General features: G+C 42.7%; 1 protein-coding gene across 9 annotated transcripts in view; it reads right to left on the reverse strand.

Moving 5' to 3' along the window:
* Positions 1–23,083, reverse strand: part of CAMTA1 (calmodulin binding transcription activator 1) — a 2,014,371-nt gene that overhangs the window by 259,584 nt on the left and 1,731,704 nt on the right. For all 9 annotated transcript variants that reach the window (XM_073603612.1, XM_073603611.1, XM_073603609.1 and 6 more), the window contains one exon: positions 18,500–20,349. In XM_073603612.1, the coding sequence (XP_073459713.1) occupies positions 18,500–20,349 (1,850 nt within the window). The remainder of the gene's footprint in view (positions 1–18,499; positions 20,350–23,083) is intronic.

Consider the following 23,083-nt stretch of genomic DNA (forward strand, 5'->3'; position numbering starts at 1 on the left):
ACTTGTATTTCTGCAACAGCTGCAGGGACGCCAGTTTGAGACCCCTGCCTTAAAGGGTTAATGCCGAAGTAAGGGCCACACTTCCAACTCTCCTCCACTAGAAGCACCACCCAAACTCGTAAAACATGCAAAGATAAAAAAGGGGGACCAATAGTGTTCTCCGTACAATACACCTGTGGCCATGGATGTGACTGGAACATCCGAATCCAATGATTTGGAGGGGTGTCCCAATACTTGTGATCCAGATTGGTCAGTGCTCAGCGTGAGTTGCTCTGGTCCATCCTGGAAAGCGCTGCACAGAGAAGAGGGAGAAGGGTGGGGGATTTTCAAATTCCCGGACCAGTTGTGGGCAGGTGCTGTTAGGCACTTTGCCACTAGGTGGCTCTGTACCAGAATAGTGTCTGGAACAACAGGTAGTGACACTAGGTGTTAGACCCCTTTTAGATAGAGCCCTCCCACAGTGATGTCAGGGGTGAGTTAGCACCCACATATTCACCAGGTGGGGAGGGGCATACTCAGTCTTGGAGCTAAACACACCACACCTGTGATATTGTAACCAGTACACTTAGGCCCTGGACATTGTATCTGTCCCTTATGGGGGGGGGGGGGGGGGGATTGGAAAAGGCCTTAGGCCAGGTTGGAGATCCCTATGTGAGGTTACTTCTCTGGAGGTTTCCTGGGAGAGATATAATTGAGGTGTCTACAGGGAGCACAATCCTGTGAGTACTGATGACCCTGGGTGGAGGAGAGACTGTAAGGGGGATGGCTGTTAAAGTGGTGCACATGCTTTCACCTGTGACTACTGCAGACAGTCCACTACATGTGATTGACTATATAATGTCAAGTGACTCCGGGATGTGTGTCCTTGTGATGTGTCTGTAATGCCGTTTCCAGACTACCACCAGTAAAGTGCAGTGATATTATTTCTTGTGTGGACATTCCTTCCTTTGGATATAAATGTCTATGGCTGGGGATGTCGTGAGGAGGCCTATGGCAAGGAGCAGGGCACAAGAAGGCAGAGGGTTCGGCCCCAGCAGGAGGGACAGTGTTCGAGCAGGGTTGGAGCAGGGGTATGGACTTGTGGTTTGGCACCAAAACTAGCCAATCATGAAATCCCTTTTGCAGGCTAGGCTGGCTGCATGGGCACTGACAGCTCAGCATCCCTGGAGGTAAGTACAGCAAGGACCAGGGATGGGGAGGGTGTACAGTGTTAGTTCACCTTTACATTGAACTAACCCTTTTGAATGTTTCAAACAGTCCTTTAAAATGCTTCTAAAGTTTTTTTACCTTCATGCTTTATATGCAAAAAGGTAAAAAATCTTCTCTGTGCAACAGCCCCCTCAATCCCCCTTAATACTCACCTGAGCCCCATCTTCCTTCAGCGCTGTGGAGGAGAGCCTCGGCTCTCCGGAGACTCTCCCTCCTCTTTGGCTGAGATAGCAGTGGGAGCCATTGGCTCCCGCTGCTGTCAATCACAGCTAGCGAGGCAATGATGAGAGAGAGGGGCAGGACTAAGCCATGGCTCTATATGTAGATGAACATGCAGAGCTGCAGCTCGGGAGCAAGCCTGCCTGGGTGCGCCCATAGCAAGCTGCAGCAGGAGGGAGGTGCCAGGAGCGTCGCCGGGGGACCCAAAAAGAGGAGAATCAGGCTTGCTCTGTCCAAAACCATTACAGAGCAGGTAAGTAAAACATGTTTGTTATTTTATTGTAAAAAAAAACTAAATCTTTAACCACTTCACGCCCGCACTTTAGCCAAAAGATGACTATCGCGCAGGCTTTGTTTACCGGGAGGTCGTCCATGGACATCCTCCCGTGATCGCACTGCCCGCATGTCCCCTGCAGTCCTTCAGACTTGGCTGATCACAGATCAGAGTAAAGGGCCAATCACAGTAGCTTTTTACCACGTGATCAGCTTTCAGCCAATGACAGCTGACCACAGGATGTAAACACAAGCCGGTTATCAGCTTTTCTTTCCTCACGCTGACTGCGTGAGGAGAAAAGAAGAAAGCCGATACCTGGCTTCTGTTAAAGGGACGTTAGTCCCAACAGTGCCCACCAGTGCTGCCAATCAGTGCCCACCAGTGCCACCTATCAGTGCCCATCAGCGCTGCCAATCAGTGTCCATCAGTGTCTCATCATCAGTGTCACCTATCAGTGCTACCAATCAGTGCCCCCTATCAGTGCCACCTATCAGTGCCCATCAGCGCTGTCAATCAGTGTTCATCAGTGTCTCTTCATCAGTGTCACCTATCAGTGCTGCCAATCAGTGCCCGCTATCAGTGCCCATCAGCGCTGCCAATCAGTGTCCATCAGTGCCTCATCATCAGTGTCACATATCAGTCCTGGCAATCAGTGCCGCCTACCAGTGCCTACCAATGCCTATCAGTGCTTCCTATCAATGCCACTTCTCAGTGCTCTTCAGTGCCGCCTATCAGAGCCCATTAGTGCCACCTTTCAGTGCTTCCTATCAATGCCACCTTTCAGTGCCATTCAGTACCGCCTATCAGAGCCCATCAGTGCCACCTATCTGAGCCCATCAGTGCCACCTATCATTGCTGCCTTATCAGCGCCCAACAGTGCTGCCTCATCAGTGTTGCCTATCAGTGCTTCCTATCAATGCCACCTCTCAGGGCCCTTCAGAGCCACCTATAAGAGCCCTTCAGTGCTGCCTATCAGTGCCCACCAGTGCCATCCATCAGTGCCACCTATCAGTGCCCACCATGGCCGCCTCATCAGTGCCTGCCCATCAGTGCCACCCAGGGGCGTTGCTAGGTGTACAAAAGATCTGGGGCTAGAGCCCATAGCAGCATAGTAAAGAAAGTCAGGATCCCCAGAGAGCCCACCACTTACATCAGGGTCCCCAGAGAGCTTCCCCCTTAAATCAGGGTCCCCAGAGAGGCTCCCCCTTAAATAAGGGTCCCCAGAGAGGCTCCCCCTTAAATCAGGATTCCCAGAGAGCCTCCCCCTTAAATCAGGATCCCCAGAGAGCCTCCCCCTTCAAATCGGGGTCCCCAGAGAGCCTCCCGCTTAAAATCAGGGTCCCCAGAGAGCCCCCCACTTACATCTGGGTCGCCAGAGAGCCTCCCTTCCCCTTGGGGACCCCTGCAGAGACTCTAGGCTATGGGCCCCAGATTCGGGGCTATAGCCCCAAAAGCCACCCCCTAGCGACGCCACTGGTGCCACCTATTAGTGCCCATCAGTAGTGCCCATAAGTGCCCATTAGTGCCTATCAGTCCAGCCTCATCAGCGCACATCAGTGAAGGAGAAGAATTACCTGTTTCCAGATAAAGATACCTTTTAGTACCGGGCGCTAGGAAAGGGCGCTCTCTATTACATTTAAATTCTTCTTTTACCCCAACGACATTAAAGCCATGCAGCAGAATATATCAAAGTCTGCTAATCCAACCCGTTATCAATATAATATCCACAGTCCCATGATGTGATTATCCTTCTCTTTTGCTGTACCACATTTACATTTCTACATCAAAAAGTGTTTTTCATGTATCTTCAAATAGGTTCAATTTGAGTGGAAACCTGTTAAAAAAAAGAAGAGTTCCGACGATAAAAGCGGAACATAAAAGTCGCTATTAACAAGAGACATGATTACCGCCACCGATTTCCCATCAAGATGCGCTAAGCGAGGCATGATTTGCGGATATAATTTTGCAATCAGTCACAAATATTCTGATTAGCCATGCTAAAACGGGTCGGGGTACAATTAAACAAGTCGCATGCGTTAGTGAGTGGGAAAATAAATTGATTTAATTGGTCCTTTGTCAGAAGCGAAGGATATTGCCTGTGTGCGGTAGGAATATTCAGCGATATTATATTATCTTCTAGGCGAGAGGAGAATGTATGAATGCTTTTGTCTTTCTCTACATGTTGCAGGAAAGAAAAGGGTCTTTAAAGAGGCCCTGTCATGAACCGATAACATTGCAGGTAAAAGTGATGAAAAATTGAGTCTTTTGTTTGCTTACTTGCAGCTTTTTTCATTCCCATAAACTTTGATTTATTCACTTGCACTGCGTCCTTAAATTTGATTACATTTTGGACTACTCCAGGAAGAGTCAATTCCCGAACACAACCCTCTCGTTCCTTGCTGGTCAGAGCCCCTTCCATTTATGGGAGTGTCTAATTACTGTGTGTGCTGGCCAAGCTCCTGCGGCATTCTCCTAACTGCAGTTTGGGTTGGGGCAGCATGGTGCGGCCGCAGAAAAACAGTATATCGTAACTAAAGTTCGGCAATACAGAACAGGCCCGGTGGGAAGGCAACCCAACCGGGAGCACTCACAGCACATAACAACCATGTGTAATTGAAGTAGGCCTCAGAAGTGCCAACAGGGTCTGTCTCAAGGGGTGAAATGCGGCCTGGTCAGCCCGTACCCAAGTGGGTAGGCTTACAGGAAGGATGGCATGTCCCTGCACTTTCCCTACTCTGACAAAATCTTTTCCCGACGCTAAGCACTTTCCCTGCCAGACCTAACCCTTCTCTAGCCACATGTGGAATGTGTGCCAAACCCGGGAGTTAGAGTCCTAAATAGAGTCTGCCTGACCCAAGATGGCACTGATTATCAATGTCCTGATTATCAGTGCAGTCCAAATAGTGCCCACCAGTGCTGCCAATCAGTGCCTACTAGTGCTACCAATAAGTGCCCATTAGTCCTGCCAATTAGTGCCAATCAGTGCCTCCTCATCAGTGTCACCTATCAGTGCTGCCTATCAGTGCCCATCAGTGTTGCCTACCAGTGCCCATCAGTACCGCCTATCAGTGGCCACCAGCGCCGCCTATCAGTGCAGCCTCATCAGTGCCCATCAGTGCCTCCTCATCAGTGCCACCTCATCAGTGCCACCTCATCAGTGCCCATTAGTGCAACCTATCAGTGCCCATCAGTGCAACCTATTGGTGCCCATCAGTGCCGCCTCATCAGTGCCACCTCATCAGTGCCGCCTCATCAGTGCCCATCAGAGCCCATAAGTGCAGCCTCATCGGCGCACATCACTGAAGGAGAAAAACTACCTGTTTCCAAAATTTTATAACAAACAATGAAAACGTTTTTTCTTTTTCAAAATTTTGGATTTTATTTGTTTAGCAAAAAATAAAAACTCCAGAGGTGATTAAATACCACCAAAAAAAAAGCTCTATTTGTGTGAAAAAATGCTAAAAATTTTGTTTGGGTACAGTGTTAATGACCGCGCAATTGTCATTCAAAGTGCAACGGCGCTGAAAGCGGAAAATTGGCCCGGGCAGGAAGGGGGTGAAAGTGCCGGTAGCCAAGTGGTTAAAGTGTATGTCCAGATCAAACTTTTTTTTTTTTGCTTTGGATAGAATTGGAAAAGATTTGAACCTCCTTCTATCTATCTATCTATCTATCTATCTATCTATCTATCTATCTATCTATCTATCTATCTATCTATCTATCTATCTATCTATCTATCTGTTTCCGCTATCTAGCTATCTTTTCTAATTCTCTATTTATATGTATGTATGTATGTATCTGTCTGTCTCTGATGAGGACCCTGATATAAAGGGGGCTGTAATGGGGACAATGGCGGTAACCTTGATGTAGGGGGGGAAGCACTGATGGGGATCCTGAGATAAAGAGGCTTTGATGGGGATCATGATATAAGGGAAGACGCTAATGGGGACCCTGATGTAAAAAGGAACCATGATATAAGTGGGGACCCTGATGTAAGTGGGGACCTTGATGTAAGAGGGGACCCTGATATAAGTGGGGACTCTGATATAAGTGGGGACTCTGATGTAAGTGGGGACTCTGATGTAAGTGGGGACTCTGATGTAAGTGGGGACTCTGATGTAAGTGGGGACTCTGATGTAAGATGGGACCCTGATGTAAGTGGGGACTCTGATGTAAGTGGGGACCCTGATGTAAGTGGGGACCCTGATGTAAGAGGGGACTATGATGTAAGTGGGGACCCTGATGTAAGAGGGGACTGTGATGGTGACCTTGATGTAAGGGGGAACCTGATGCATAGTATAAAACAGATTTTTTTTCAGCCCGTGAATATTTGTAAACTATACTATGCGGCCCTCGTATTTGGACCCCCGCTCTATAGAAATATTCTGGTTACTCTGTTTACCCAAAACGTTCCTAAAGACAGTAAACTGCCATGTAACATACAACCAAATAAACAAAATCAACTTTGTAAAGCAAAAACAGTGTTAGATATATAGTATATGGTAATCAATCTCTATGAAAAGACCTCTCAGTAATCTGTATGTATACATTTATATCTATCTTAAATGAAACTTATCATTTGTAATCGTTGCATTACACAGCTAATCCACTGGAGGGAGCTGCTTGCATTCAAAATACATCCAATTAGCCACACTACTTGACCTTATCTGAGTGGCTCAAGGTCTAGCAGATGGAAAAACAAGGACACAATTTCACTAAGAAAACAAACTCTAAAGTGTTACTGAATGCAACTCCAAATAACAAGGTTTTTGGATTTATTTCTGGTTTTCTTCCTAGCACAATTGCTGCTGGAGGTATAAAATAAAAAAAAAAAAAAAACAACCCGCAGCCCCAGGCTCAACTAATACAAAGATGATTTTGTTTATTTCTGCATTTTTCTGGGAAGTTTACCATCTTAAAAAAGTTTTAGGAATGAATCAGAATAACCTGAATATACTTAGTTCTATAATGATCTTATTTATTGCCTTTCTATATATAGCCGGTAGATGTAGTCATTTTTTGGAGCGAAGCAATCTGCACATTCCGCATTAGCTGTAGACATGGTAACTCATTGGTTTATTTATTTGGTCAGTACACCACAGGGCTAAACACGTCTTCATCCACTCCATTCCACCCACATTGCACGGCTTGCCTCTAACAGGATTATACACCGAGACAATACTTTACTGATCCGACTTCAGTAAATTGAAATCTAATTGACTGCTAAGGGCGAGCGCATTTGGCACGTCATTTCTGACTGCTCTTTGTGCTGCCTGCAAGTAAACATGCTAATGTTTGACAGTTACTGAAACTTGTGTGGTGTGAAATCCAGGGATGGCATTGGGTGGGCACTGATTTTGAGGGTCATGGCAAAGGGATTCTAGAATAGGGTTCATGCTCAGATGTAAGTCGAAGGTCAAACTCCATGCCCAGTCTGTTTTCTGTTGTGGACGGAGTGGAGAATTGTTGGAACCCCTATTATGTTTTTATCGCTATCCGTGACTCTGTTGGGGAAATTCCCCCACCACCACCACCACCAGTGCCGGGACAAGGTCATCTAGCATTCAGGGTGAAGATGACAAAGTACGCCCCCCCCACTAAGTGTGAGCATCATGTCTCAGCAAAGATCCCCTCTCTTCCCCCCCCAAACAAAAATCCAACACTGATCTGCTGATCTGCACGCTCCCCCCACAAAAAAAACCCTCCTAGCACAAATTTTCTGCCCTCCAAATTTCCCCTTGTAGCACAACCCCCCCTCCCAAATTCCCTCTCCTAGCACAAATTCTATCCCCTCCCCAAACCCCCCCCTCCCAGCACAAATCCTCCCCCCTCCTAGCACAAATTGCCTCTTCACCACCTGTCAAATCTCCACTTCGACCACAAATCCAGTCCTCTCACCTCATTGTGTCCCCAGTACAACTCCCCTCTTCCTTCCTGAAACTTACAGACCTAAAATGCTACAGGGGCAGGAACACAACATGCGATGCCCCCCTCCCTCAAAAGAGTTCACTGCACCGGGGCAGCCACTTCTCCTGCCCACCCCTTGACCCGACCCTGCCCACCACTGCCTTGTGTGGTCACTAGGACACGATCTTCAGGGTTGTGGCAAAGATTTTTGGAAAAGGGTTGATTCTCAGATATAAGGTGGAGGTTGAACTTCATGTCCAGCCTTTTTTCACTTGTGGACGGAGTGGAGAATTGCTGAAACCCTAAGTTTTTACTTCTATCTGTGACCCTGTTGGGGGGGATTTAGCCCCCTTGCCTGTGTGGTCACCAGGACAGGATTCTGAGAGTCGGTCATGGCATAGATTTCTAAAATAGGGTTAATCCATTGCTGACTGACCTATTGCAGTTTTATCTCTACAGGGCGGCAGTACTGCACAGGATCATGTATATATATGTGATCCTGCACTTCTGCCTTCAGGGAGCGCACGTGTGCCATTGACGAGGCACTTCTGCTGTGATTATTCACAGCAGAAGCCGTACTCGCCGATCATCAGTAAAACACACAGAACTGAGATCTGCGTATGTAAACAAGACAGATCACCGTTCTGACAGGGAGAAGGGATGGATCCTGTATTTCTGCAAAGCATGGACTAAAAGCAATCTCTTCCCCTAGCACATACAGTGCACATAAATACTGGCTAGACACTCAGTTAACACTTTGACCGTCCTAGATGTTTAACCCCTTCCCAGCCAGTGTCATTAGTACAGTAACAGTGCATATTTTTAGCACTGATCACTGTATTAGTGTCACTGGTTCCCAAAAAGTTTCAAAAGTGTCAGTTAGTGTCTGATTGTTTGCTGCAATATTGCAGTCCCACTATGAGTCGCTGATTGCTGCCATTACTTGTATAAGAAAATAAATAAAAACTCCATAAATATATCCCATAGTTTGTAGACGCTATAACATTTCATGTAAACCAATCAATATATGCTTGTTTTGATTCTTGTTTTACTAAAGACATGTAGAAAAATACATATTGGCCTAAATTTATGAAAAATTTGATTTTTTTTTACATTTTTTTATTGAATATGTTTATAGCAGAAAGTAAACTTTTTTTTTTTTTTTTTTTCAAAATTGTTGTTCTTTTTTTGTTTATAGCACAAAAAATTAAAAACGCAGAGGTGATCAAATACCACCAAAAGAAAGCTCTATTTGTGGGGAAAAAAATTACATTAATTTTATTTGGGTACATCGTTGCATGACCGCGCATTAAAGTAACGCAGTGCCGTATAGCAAAAAATGGCCTGGTCTTGAAGGGGCGTAAATCTTCCGGAGGTCAAGTAGTTAGTTCTTGACTATAACTCAAAGGTTAATCTCCATGTCCAGCCTGTTTTCAGTTGTGGACAGAGTGGAGAATTGTTGATACCCCATCATGTTGTTTTTGCTATCTTTTACCCTGTTGGAGTATTTACCCCCCCCCCACTGCCTGTGTGGTCACCAGGGCAGGAAGTGAGGGGACACATAGTAAGACAGCTAGTAATCCTTCAAAAGTTATCTTCAGCACATTTCAATCCATAATTTTCATATCTGTGATCTCACCAGGCACTTTCTGTTTTACGGTGACAAAGTTGTGTCCTTGCCTCCCGATTGTGCTCCTCTGTTGTCACCGTGTCACATGGGCTTCTGATAGGGACTATGGAAGTGGCCACCTCAACACACATTACTGAGGCATGGTCCACTGTTGCCACATCAGAAAAACCACCCAAAAGAAATTCCATGCTGCCATCATTGGAGTGCAAGTAGACAGGAAGTGACTGCAAAGAGGCAGCTATTTATGACACATATTGTTTGATTTACTAAAACTGGAGCGTGCAAAATCTGGTGCAGCTGTGCATAGAAACTAGTCAGCTTCCACATTTTATTGTCAAAGCTTAAAGGAGTTCTAAAGGCAGAAGGTTTTTTATCATAATGCATTCTATGCATTAAGATAAAAAAACTTCTGTGTGCAGCAGCCCCCTCAGCCCCCCTAATACTTACCTGAGCCCTATCTCTATCCAGCGATGTGCATGAGTGCCTTGGCCGGACTCTCCCTCCTGATTGGCTGATTTGGCCATTGGCTCCCTCTGCTCTCAATCAACGTCAGTTAGCCAATGAGGAGAGAGAGGGAGCAGGGCCGAACCGTGGCTCCGTGTCTGAATGGATATACAGAGCTGCTTGCAGTGGGGGCACTCATCAGGATGGGGAGGGGCCAGGAGCGCCAGCGAGGGACCCAGGAAGAGAAGGATCCGGGCTGCTCTGTGCAAAACCATTACACAGAGCAGGTAAGTATAACATGTTTGTTATTTTTAAACAAAATAAAAAAACAAGACATTAATATCATTTTAACAGTTGACAGTGCAGTCTCCAGCCTTGGAGAAGGGAGCCAGTAGGAATAGGGGAGTGCCTTGCCATTCTAGGTGATGGGGCTGTGTGTTTCTATTGATATACACAATGTAGGGAGATGCAACTCTAGTCTGGAAGGATTTACCCATTTCCTGACCAGGCCTTCCTGACCGGGCCTTCCCCCCCCCACAAATAGAGCTTTCTTTTGGTGGTATTTGATCACCTCCGCGGTTTTTATTTTTTGCACTATAAACCAAAAAAGAGAGACAATTGAGAAAAAAAAAATTTACTTTCTGCTATAAAACATTTCCAAAAAAAAAGAAAATGTAAAAAAACAAATTTATTCATTGGTTTAGGCCAATATGTATTCTGCTACATATTTTTGGTAAAAAAATCCCAATAAGCGCATATTGATTGGTTTGCGCAAAAGTTATCGCGTCTGCAAAATAGGGGATAGATTTATGGCAATTTAATTTTTTTACTTTTTTTTTACTAGTAATGGCGGCGATCAGTGATATTTAGCAGGACTGCGACATTGCGGCGGACAGATTGGACACCTACCTGACATTTTTTACACCTTTTTGGGAACCAGTGACATTATTATAGTAATCAGTGCTAAAAATATGCACTATCACTGTACTAATGACACTGACAGGGAAGGGGTTAACATCAGGGGCGATCAAGGGGTTAAATGTGTTCCCTGCAGGTGTTTTCTAACTGTATGGGGGACTGTGTGACTGGGGACAACACTGGGGACAACACACGGATTCCCTTTTCCTGCTTAGCAGAAAGACAGGATCTGTGTGATCTCCCCTGTCAGAACGGAGATCTGCCATGTTTACATAGGCAGATCCCCATTCTGTCAATGTGGGGGAACGATCGCGGGTGGCTGGTGGACATCGAGTTTGCCGGACCCGCTGATTGGCTCCTCCGCTGGACGATGGGAGCGTCACGTGCGCCTCCAGCGGTGCAGGCGTGCCTGCAAAGGTGAGTTCTCGAGCCGACGTACACTTACGCCGATTTGCAGGATTGGGCCACCTTGGCGCAGTATAATGAGGCTTCAGTATCACTTTATTTGAACAAGCTGAAGTTAGAAGCTGATTGGCTGCCATGCACAGCTGCAGCAGATTTTGCGTTCTCCAGTTTTAGTAAATCAAACCCATAGAGCTTTATTAAAAATGAACGTGAGTTCGGGTTTATATGTAATACAATTGCATTTTTATTTTTTTTGGTAAAAAAGTTAACTGCGACATTTTCCCGGGACCTGGTCACATGACCAAAAGCCAGAAGGGACACTCTCTTTATCCTGTTAAAGCGCCATCTTGGGTGACAAACAAGGAGCACTGAAAAAAAATACGTCATATGATTTTTCAGGAGCAAATAACCCCCTCCCCCTCTCCGTCTATCTAGGCTATGTTCTGCGTTTTCATTAAAAAAAAAACAACTTCTATGAAGTAATTTGTTAAATGGGAGCTTGTTATATGCAAATGAAGGTAATAATCCTCAAACACCTGCTTTTGCTTATTAAGCTTACCGAGCGGAGTATAATGTATTCATAGACTTATCTTAATTTCATATTCCTTAAAGTGATGTTTTCATTTTAGTCTTAAAATGCTTTAATAGACTCCCACCTACATCAGGCTTTTTGATTTCTTGGAGGAAAAAAAAAACAAAAAAAAAAAACAAGAATAAAATAAACAGCATTTTAAAATTTAGACGGTACTTAAAGGGGAACCCAACTTTTGATTATAGGCAGACCTTGTTCTGGTCTTAGGCTGCCACCTTTTTAAACTCCTTGGTGGGTATTGAGGAGCACCCGGTACAAAAGTTCATATCACCCAAGAGGACGATTTGAAATGTTTATTGGTTAACCCTTTCATGCCTAAGCCTATTTCTGACATTTGTTGTTTACAAGTTAAAATCCGTATTTTTTGCTAGAAAATTACTTAGAACCCCCCAGACATTATATATATATATATATATATATATATATATATATATATTAGCAGAGACCCTAGAGAATAAAGTGGCAATCGTTGCAATATTTTAGGTCACACGGTATTTGCGCAGCTGCCTTTCAAATGCAATTTTTTTTGGAAAAAAAGACACTTTCGTGAATTAAAAAAAACCCAAAACAGTAGAGTTAGCCCAATTTTTTTCTATAATGTGAAAGATGATGTTACGCTAAGTAAATAGATACCTAACATGCCACGTTTTGAAATTGCGCACACTCTTTGAATGGCGACAAACTGCGGTACCTAAAAATCTCCATAGGCGATGCTTTAAAAATTTTTTACGGTTACCAGGTTAGAGTTACAGAGGAGGTCTTTGGCGATTTCTTTGCTGCGCAAGCACGCGGGGACGGGGGCGATTTAAAATTATTATTTCTTTTTCTTATTTATTTATTTTTTTACTTTGTCCCTTTAAAAAAAAAAAAATTCTGACCACTTTTATTGCTGTCACAAGGAATGTAAACATCCCCTGTTACAGTAATAGCTGGTGACAGGTCCTCTTTATGGAGGGATCGGGGGTCTAAATGAACCCGATATCCCCCTTTGCACTTAAAAGTATTCAGGTCGCCAAAATCAGCGATTTTGAATACTGTCATTTTTTTTTAAAGCGGCGCCATAGGCAGCCGAGTAAACCGGAAGTGACGTTGTGACGTCGCTTCCGGGATTTTACCTTTGAGACCCCGATTGGAGCCGAATCTGGCTTTCTTTGGGTTTCAGGCTAGGCGGCGGACGCGCCCGCTGGTGGCTCGGGTCTCCCAGTGCGATAGGAGGCCCAGGGAGGGCGGCGGGAGGGGGGGGACATCCCCTCACATCCCCTTCCACTCTTTTAGGATAATGGCCAAGCGGCTTTTAGCCTCATCGGTTGTTATCACTAAAAAGCCAACCGCTGACTCTAAAAAACGGTACCGGGGTGATGCCTGCAGCTGCGGGCATCACCCCGGTTTAACCCCTTCAAGCCATGAACGCAAATTTGCGTACGGTCGGCATGAAGAGGTTAAAAGCATCAAATTCAGCCAACGTGTTTCAAGGGATAGGCCTTCCCCTTTCCTCAGGGTTTGGGCAGTGGATGTTTTTGACTCAGCAATGAAATGAATGGGAAAAAACCCATGTTAAAGTTAGTGATGCACCGAAATTTCAGGCCGCCAAAACTTATCGGCTGAAAAGAAGGTTATCGGCCTTTTGACAATAGAGAAGAAAGGTGGCGAAAAACGCATGCGATTTTGCCACAATTTTACCGTGCTTATGGTGTGTTTTTTTTGTAGGTCATGTGACTCAAAGACCGCATCAAAAACATAACACAGTTGCGTTATTGATGCGTTCTTGCTGCGTTTTTAATTGCATTTCAACGGGGAGGTGCTTTTTTTTATAACTGATCAAAAATACAGCAAGCAGGATTTTTAACACCACAATGGAAGCGCAAGGGACCAATGTGAAGACATACATAGAATTTAAAGGGATGCATTTTTCATGAGCTTTTCTTGTGCTAAAAGTATCGATATTGGCTGACAATATATTCATAATTATTTAAATTCATGATATTAGTTAAAAAGTCAAATATAATACAATTGTATATAAAAATATATATATTTTTAAAAAACTGCCATTTTCAGTTTCAGTCAAGCGCATCCTGAATTGTCGGTTTTGGTACCAAAATTTTAATTTTGGTGCACAACTAGTTAAAGTGGTTGTAAAGTCAGAAGTTTTTTTATATCTTAATGCATTCTATGCATCTGCCTTGTTTAAGCAATAAAACTGATAAAAAATAAAAATTTGAAGCGACAGTGTAAAAATAAAATAAATAAAAGTGCCCCCCCCCGACGGTGCCGCAGGCATGCAAACAGCGACCCGCTCACACATGTATCACCACAAACATCAGATCATGGCCAGTAATTTTAGCACCAGACCTCCTTTGTACATCTAAAGTGGTAACCCGTAAAGCCTTTTAAAACATCGCCCATGGATAGTAAAATTTACGTCAATTTTAAAGCGTGACATGTTTGGTATCTATTTACTTGGTGTAACATCATCCTTTATATTTTAGCAAAATATTGGGTTATGTATTGTGTTTTTTGCATTCAAAGTGTCTTTTGCCCCCCAAAAAATTGCGTTTGAAAAACCACTGCACAAATACTGTGGGATATAAAAAAACTGCAAAACCCATTTTATTCTCTATGGCTTTTGCTTAATTAATGTTTGGGGGTTCTAAGTAAAAAAAAAAAAAAAACTGATTGTTACATGTAAACAAAAAGTGTCAGAAAAGGCCTGGTTTTCAAGAGGTTAAACAAAGCATAGCTGCTATACTGACCACACAGACACAACAGCAAAAAACCAAAAGCAGTGACGGGGGAAAGATTTTCATTCTTCTTATTAACTAAGGAGTTTAATATTTTTTTTCCAGGGTTCTCACTTAACAGCCTTGTTTTTTTTTTCTCAGCAGTTCTTAAAATACCTGTTAAAAAATGACCTGAAGTTTCTAAATTTTTTTTTAAGTAATTCTGTCTCTCGGGAGCGATCTGCCTCCCCATATTCATTAGGGTCCGCAATTATTTTTGGCAGATGGCGTATTACGTTTTGACATACCACATCTGCTCTTTCAGCCTGATTGCTGTTTATTTAATGCCAGCTCATATAAAATATTACTTTTCTCCAAGCCGGTTAAAGATGCCTGAGGTTCCAACATAACAGGAAAAGTGGCTAGTTGTAAAAAAACGAAATTCACAGGGGCCTATTTATCACGTACCTACGGTATACTTAGCGTGCCGACAGCCATGTTGTGCGGGGAAACCAAAGTTCTGTGCTCCACAGCAGACATTTGTTCTATGTCTTGCACTGATGAGCGCTAACATGTTCATAATAGCATGACGGATATGGCTGTGGCTGCCCACAAGGGCATTATGGGATGATCTGTATGTCAATCCTTACAATTGAAGTAAGTCCTTGCTTTTTGGTTTGTCAAGAAAAGATGATATCCCTTAAAGCTAATATCCTTAATTCAATACCAAAGGTCACTGGAATAGAAGAGCTAATATACTTACCTTCTCTGGTGGCACGTGTCTCCTACCTTCCATCCATTTATTCACTGGGACCTCTGTAAGACCATTCGACATGGACCCCTCCAGGACTGTTGGATGGCCATGTCCCCAACCTCATCCTGTGGTTCCATCCTCCAACCTCTATGGCACTGTTGTGTCCTGTAGCGGGATAGGTTTTGGATGAAGGAACCACAGCATTTCATGGGGTCACAGTCAAGTGTCAACTCCCAAATGGCCTTATAGAGGCTGCAGTGCTGGAATGGAGCACTTTCAACTGACATTTCAATAGAGTTAAGAAGAACAAAATAAAAGAGATTAATAGGGCCTTGCATTGTAAAAACTTAAGTTACCACCCCTGCAGAGCGTCTTGAACGATTTCCTGTATGAAAGAGGAACTTTACCGCCTTGTGATATTTTTGATTATCCCCTCTTACCTGGTTTTGTTGGGCTATCCTCAATGCACATATTCGCACTCCCAGTGAATCGAGCACCGTTCTGCTTAGATCTGCCGCCCCCTACTGCATGCCAGAACTGATGCTGCCATCTTATTTTCTAATGTCATTGGGAGCCAGCTGATTCATCTGGATTCAGATAGCCGGCCCCCTGATTACCACCAGATCTTCCCTCTCCAGCATCAGGTCCGCCTTCCTCCAGCACCGTGCAGAAGCTCTGAAGCCTCCTGAGATATGTGATGTGCATATCCCAGGAGGCACCAGGAGCAGGAACACATCATTCTTGTCTAGGCAGGAATGGAGACGGGGCGGGGAAGGTGGAATGAAAAAAAAAAAAGTAAAAAACACAAAAAAAAACATTGGCTTTTCAATGTTCTGAAGGAGGGTGGAATCAAGAGTGAGAAAGTCTATCAAGGTTCAGTGTAAGATTTTAAATATGTTGGAATTAGACTTTCATTTGTAAGTCGCTTATCTAAAGTCAGTCTAAATCTGCTAGTCCATCTAACACTAACCTCTCCAGGAGTTGACTACGCTGCTGTCAAAGGGTGGCTGTGCTGTAAATGAGCGTAGCCACCCTAAGACAGGAAGTGTGTTGTTGGCTGGATCACCAAGAGAAAATAAAGGGAAAAAAAGCCTAAAGAAGAAAACCAATGCAGACCCCACATATAAGGACTGGTAAGCTTTAATTTATTACATTTTTGTTTTTTGGTTTAGATACACTTTAATTACTAAAATTTACCATTACAACACTGTAAAAAGATTTTAAAAATACCAAGACGACTGACGTAGTTCTTTCCTAAAAAAGTATATTTCATATATTTTATATATTTCATTTACTTTATTTTTATATACTTCATATATTTTATTTTCTTTATATTCATATACTTTATACATTTCATATTCTTTATTTTCATACACTTTATATACTGTATTTTATAAACTTTATTTTCATATACTTTATATATTTAATTTACTGTATTGTTATATACTTCATATTTTTTATATACTTTTTTATTTTCATATACTTCATATATTTTATATTATTTATTTTCATATACTTTATATGTTTATATATATTTTATTTTCATATACTTTTTTATATTTTATAAACTTTATTTTTATATACTTTGTATATTTCATATTCTTTTTTATTATTATTGATTTCATATTTTCATATATATTTCATTTACTTTATTTTCATATTCTTCATATAGTTCATATATTATTTTTATCTACTTCATATGTATGGGACAACAAGGTTTTTGTGTGAATATAACGGTGCCAAAAAGGAAATTACATACAAAACATATACATTTTATTTACAAAGATTAAAAACTGAATCAATAGAATTGTTTATAAATTTCCATTCTGTAGGTAGTCATGGAGTGATGTCTGATCCCGACATGTTTCACCAAGATTAACTTCTTCAAGGTATTTTTCAGACCACCACTAGTCAAAAGACTAGAATAGAGATAAAGTCATACATACCATCAAAAATATAAATATAGATATTTTTGATGGTATATATGACTTCATCTCTATTCTAATCTTTTGACTAGTGGTGGTCCGAAAATTCCCTGAAGAAGCTAATCGTGGAGAAACATGTCGGGATCAGACATCACTCCATGACCACCTACACAATGAAAATTTATGACCAATGAAGTGATATGTGTATTTTTTAATACATAGTACATTTTTTCTATTGATTCAGTTTTTAATATTTATAAATAAAATGTATATGTTTTTTTATGTAAGTGCCCTTTTTACTCTTTTTTGGCAACATTATAATTCCACAAAAACCTTGTTGTCCCATACATTCTAAATGAAAGGGGTGAGGTGCTAAATTTAACATTGTCACCTAGCCTCAATCCTATGTATTTACTTCATATATTTCATTTACTTTGTTTCATATACTGTACTTTATATATTTCATATTATTTATTTTCACATACTTTATATATGTTATAAACTTTATTTTTATATACTTTATTGTTACTTCATATTTTTCATATACTTTTTTATTTTCATATACTTCATATATTTTATAGTCCTTATTTTCATATACTTCATATATTTCTTATACTTTTTTTATTTACTTTATATATTTTAGAAACTTTATTTTCATATTCTTCATATATTTCATATATTATTTTTATATACTTTATATATTTCATTTGCTTTATTTTCATATTCCTCATATTCTTTATTGTCATATACTTCATATATTTCAAAGTTCTTTATTTTAATATTCTTCATACATTTCATATTTTTTATGTTTATACATTTTATATATTTAATTTACTTTTTTTATATACTTCATATATTTCATATTCTTTATTTTCATATACTTTATAGAATTATTTTGCTTAATTTTCATATAATTAGTTTTTGTTGCTGTTTCTATTAGACCCACCCCCCAGTCCTTATATGTATGGAGCTGCAGGATCAATTTCAAAACTTTGAACAATTTATTTGGAATTACTATTTATCAATGTATCACTACATCTAGGAGCGCAAGTAGTAACTCTGGCATTTTTTGTAAATTTTATGCATTAAAGCGTATCTAAAGCTCCAATTTTATTTTCCCGTTTTGAATAGAGTGGTGAGGGGCTAGAACCCCTGTCAGGGCTTATAGGTGTCTCTTTTCTCATTGGAAAGATTCAGTCTCTATTTGGTCTGGTGACCCCTGTCACCTGGACTTAAGGCAAGCAGAATCCAAAATTAAAAGGTTTTCACCAGAAAAGGGGTCCACTGAGGACACATTTTCTATTGACAAATGTCTATGAGGGGATTTCCCTTACTTCCTTTTTAGTTTTCTAGAACAGGAAATGAAAGGAAATCTCCTCAGTGAGACACAAGGCAAAAATACATAATTTTGAACCAATCCTTACTCTATCCAAAATAAAATAAAGTTTTGGCTTTAGATAGACTTTAATAAACAACAGCATGCTACAGGTATGGACAGTAGGACTTACCTCAGGATACGACCACTCTGGGGAGTAATCCGTTACCATGAACAGCCGCCCGCTCTGCTGCAGCATTCCCAGCGTGCTTTGTGCTGCTGCCGACACCACCTCCGCAACGTGCATGTACGCCATAGTAGTGGCTCCTGTCTCAGAACTGCTCAGCTGCATACTGGCCTGTTGAGGGCTACAACAAGGTATACACATTTCAGCCTGAGAGTACGCGGGTCGGGTCCCATCTTCGGCCTGCGGCAACACGTTGCTGTCTCCAGCTACCAGCTGGTGCCCGTAAATGGTGTTACTCCCTCCTTCCACAGAGATAAAGTCATTGATAAGGTCAGAGAATTGGTTGCTGAAGGAGATATCAAAGTGATCTAAGTTAAGCTCCATGTTGGAGGAGTTGCTCAATGCCTGGTGGGCCACTGGATAGAGTCCTTGCACCATGTTTCCCTGCAGAATTTGGAGATTGTTGCCATTTCTCATTGTGGCAGCGTTTTCTGACTGCATATAGTGTTCAGCATTGCAGGCTTGAAGGTCTCCAGGCTTGAGGAGGTTCTCGTTCCCTTCGACCTGCTGCGATGTCTCCATCTGAACCTCTTCAGAATTTATCGACTGGAAGTTGGCCTGGAATTGCATGAGCTGGAGAGAAGAGGTGGACTCTATTCTAGCTTGGTCGATGGTGCCATTGCAGTTAGCGGGCGTTTGACTAGACGGTTCAGTCTTGACGTTGGTCAAACCCAAGGTGTTTACATACGTGTTGTTTGAGTCGTTTAGGTTGTTGTGGTTATTTTGCTCCATAGGGATTGGCTTGCTGGCATCTTGTAAAAAGAAGCTTGGGGAAGGGGTCTGGTGTACATGGGGGCTCTGCACTGTGTGGTTGAAACTTGTTGAATAATCCTTGTTGGAATCAATCGCACTGAAATCCATCTGCTCCAGGGTGGTGCTAGGACTCAGTCCACCGCCAGATGCAAGTAAACTGGAGCCAGGAGTGAGGGTTAGCGTATTTGATGACGTTGATGGATAGGTCTCCTTTGATAGCTGCTGCTCGAATGAGGTGTCTTCTGTTTTTATCTCCTTAGCTAAAGTTGCATTGAAAGCGAAACTACGTTCTGTGCTGGATGACCTTCGCATATTTGAGCTAATGTTGTCTTCTTTAAGACCGCTTCCACCATACGTCTGCCCTTGTTTTGGGTTGTTGAGAAAACAGTCTGGATCAAAATTCATTGTGGCTTCAGCGATCTTTCGGCTATTGTCGAGGGTGGTAGACAACACAAGCTCTTCAGAGACGTTGGCAGACAACATTGATAAGCTATCAGAACTCCCTGTTGTAGGGAAGGCAAACTTGTGACCATCTGAACTTACTGCAAGTACGAGTCCCTGGGTAGTGGTATCTGAGGACAAGAGGTGTTGACTGGCACCGGTGTTAGGTGACATTGTGTATACTGCTTCGTTGGTGACCTCAGACATAAACACAGTGGCATTCTGGGAGAGGCTCCCCATTACTGAGGCAACGGCCATGCTAGAGACACCAGTGACAGCGGGACTGTCGGCCATGTCTGGGTCACTATTCAGACCACTGCTGATGGATACAGGGGAATTCTGGGTCGTGTCGGGAACCTCCACCTGATTGGTTGATGAAACCTCTGTACTGTTTTGATGAAGTAGGACCGGCTTGGCCATTTTGCCGTTCCTCTTCTCCCGACTGGAGGATTTACCATGACTGTGCTCGTTCTTGCCCTCTGAAACATCATTGTTCTGTACTTCTGAGTGAGCGCTGTAGCCCCCCGTCCTTGGCTCGACCTTTGGTGAGATGATGCGATGTTTGGCACTGTTACACTTGTGGTGCACACTGCTACCTGCACCTACAATAGACAAGAGAAAAATATGTTAATGAAGAAGCAGAGGCCCAGCATCCTAGTCTGTGTATGCAAGTATCACTGAACAGAACAATCATTCAAGAGCATGGTTTGTGGTAGCTAGGTGTGGATGAAGGTGGGCAGGTGGTGAAGTCTTGACACGTCAAAGATAACACCTACAATAACATTTTCTTTTTAGTTTTGGATAGAGAAAACAAGCGTTAGGTCCTGTGTTAGCTTTTCATTGTTGTCTGTGTCCCCATTGGGGAGATTTCACTTCTCTGTTTGTCCTGGTGACCATCGTCACCGAGAAAGAAAGTGAAGAGACATCTCATATGTTTGAAGAGTTTTCACCAAAGCAAGGGTTGAAGCTACATAATCCAATAGGGACCCTGTTCTACTGACAACTCCCTTCTCCTCCTCTCAATTCTTGGTTCCTCTCTAGAAAAGGAAGGGGAATTCCCCCACTGTAGCACAGACAGTAAGAACCAAAGAAGTGGCTTGGACAAAACATCTTTGACATTACAGAACAAATTTAGTTGAATGTGACTAATTGCTACTGGATATAACCACGATAGGGGTTTTAATTCTTCCCTAATTCTATTTAAAGTACATGTAAACCTCAGACATGAGATATGAACAAAGTATATCCCTCTAGAGTGTGTACTGTAATTTAGAGCACTAAGTGTCATTTCTGTCTGCTACTTCGTTCCTCTGCTCTTAGCACGAATCATTTCTGACAAGTTTTCCTGACACCAAGAGATAAATGGTGACAAGGGAGGGACCTCCAGCAGATTGACAGCCTCGTCTCTGTTCCTGTGTGCTGTGTGAAGGGGGTGTGTGTCCCTTCCCTCCAATCATCTCTCAGAGCTCTCCTCACTGAGTTCTGCGGAGTGTAACTTCAGATCTCCATCCCCTTTTTTCTGAAGTCCTCTGAAAAGCCTAAAAAATTCAGTACTTTGAAGAGATGTAGAGAAGAGAAGACTGCAGATAAACAGGTACAACTTATGTAGGAGGATTTGTTTCATCTCTCTGTATCACCTGGGGATAGTCCCTTCGCTAGTTATATGGAAGGGTTTAAAACCACTTTAAATTTAAAACAATAGTTTTGTCAACACATACCCTTGATATTAAACCCTCAGCTTTTACGCAGCTGATTAAATCACTTACAGAGTATGCAGCTTCTTTATCATTAAATCCTTGCTTATGTTTCAGTGTAAGCTGGTGCCATGATCGCTGCCCCAAGTTTCCTGTTTCAGGATGGCTCTTTTCTCTTGCAGCATCCTATGGAGCCACCTTTAAATGCAGGACTAGAGTTGTGTCTCCCTACACTGTGTATATCAATAGAAACACACAGCCCCATCACCTAGAATGGCAAGGCACTCCCCTATTCCTCCCGACTCCCTTCACCAAGGCTGGAGACTGCACTGTCAACTGTTAAAGTGATATTAAAGTCTTATTTTTTTATTTTGTTTAAAATAACATATTAAACATGTTATACTTACCTGCTCTGTGTAATGTTTTGCACAGAGCAGCCCGGATCCTTCTGTTCTCGGGTCCCCCACCAGCGCTCCTGGCCCCTCCCTCCTGCCCACAGCAAGCAGCTTGCTATTGGGGCACCCGAGCCGCTACTCTATGTGCCCATTCAGACACAGAATCGCGGTTTATCCCCACCCCCTCTTTTTCCTCATTGGCTCACTGACTTTGATTGCAAGTAAAGATTGATTTGAAGTAAAGTGAGTCCCAGTTTGCACCTAAGCTAGTGTCTTCTAGTTCTTGGGTGCAATATTCAGCTATAATACCCGGTTCCTGGTTCCAGAGTGGAGGAAGCTGTATCTTGAAGGAGGCACCCAGGCTGGGTGCTGGACAGTCCGTCAAACCCTGGATCCAAGAAACCCAGCTGGCAGCTCAGCCAGGTCCTGCACTCTTTAGGACATTATTGCAGTTAAACAATACAGCCTGTTATGGGACCTGTGGTTGGACAATGAAAGTCCAGCAGGACCCCATGGTGGTCATCTCTCTGCTCTGTCCTTCTGTCAAGTGACTACCACAGTTAGAAGAAGGACTATGCACTTCAACACAGCCCTGTCTGTCTTGCCGTGTTGTTCCTCCCCCTTTTGGTCAGCTAGTACATAGTATTAAATACAGATGAGAAAGTTACGATTACATTTGCAGGATGTATGCGGAATGCATTTTATATTTCTTTGTTAGATTATTCTATGGATCAATTGAAAGTTTTTTTAGATCTCTAAATGTATATTTAAATATAGCCAATATAAGTGCATACATGTTTCTTTATATTAGCTCCCTGCAGTCCACAACAAGGCTCAATTTTGGGAGTGCTAGCAGTGTTGGCCATCTGGGACTAATGTATGCCACGGAGCTTTTAAAATAGAACGGCTACCCCATCGAGGTCCCAGTGCACCACCACCTTGGATTGTCTGGTGCACTAAAGTTTGGTCACTGGCCTGTAGGTGGGTTGCAGCGCGGTGCAGCAAGAATAAAACACTCAGTCCCCGTGCCATGAAAGAACTTCTATTGAAATAACGCAGAGACAGTTCACAAATAACCCGGTGGGAAGGCAACTCAACAAGGAACACTCACAGTTCCAACAGCATGTAGAGAGCAGGACACAGCCGAACTGACAGCACCTGTATAGAGGGAGAGAATGCGGCCTGGCAGTTCTATGCCCAAACAGGTAGGTGTTCAGAGAAGTTGCGAGCTCTAAGCTTTCCTTTCT

The sequence above is a fragment of the Aquarana catesbeiana genome, linkage group LG10, assembly GCF_042186555.1.
Source record: "Aquarana catesbeiana isolate 2022-GZ linkage group LG10, ASM4218655v1, whole genome shotgun sequence".
Classification (NCBI taxonomy): Eukaryota; Metazoa; Chordata; class Amphibia; order Anura; family Ranidae; genus Aquarana; species Aquarana catesbeiana.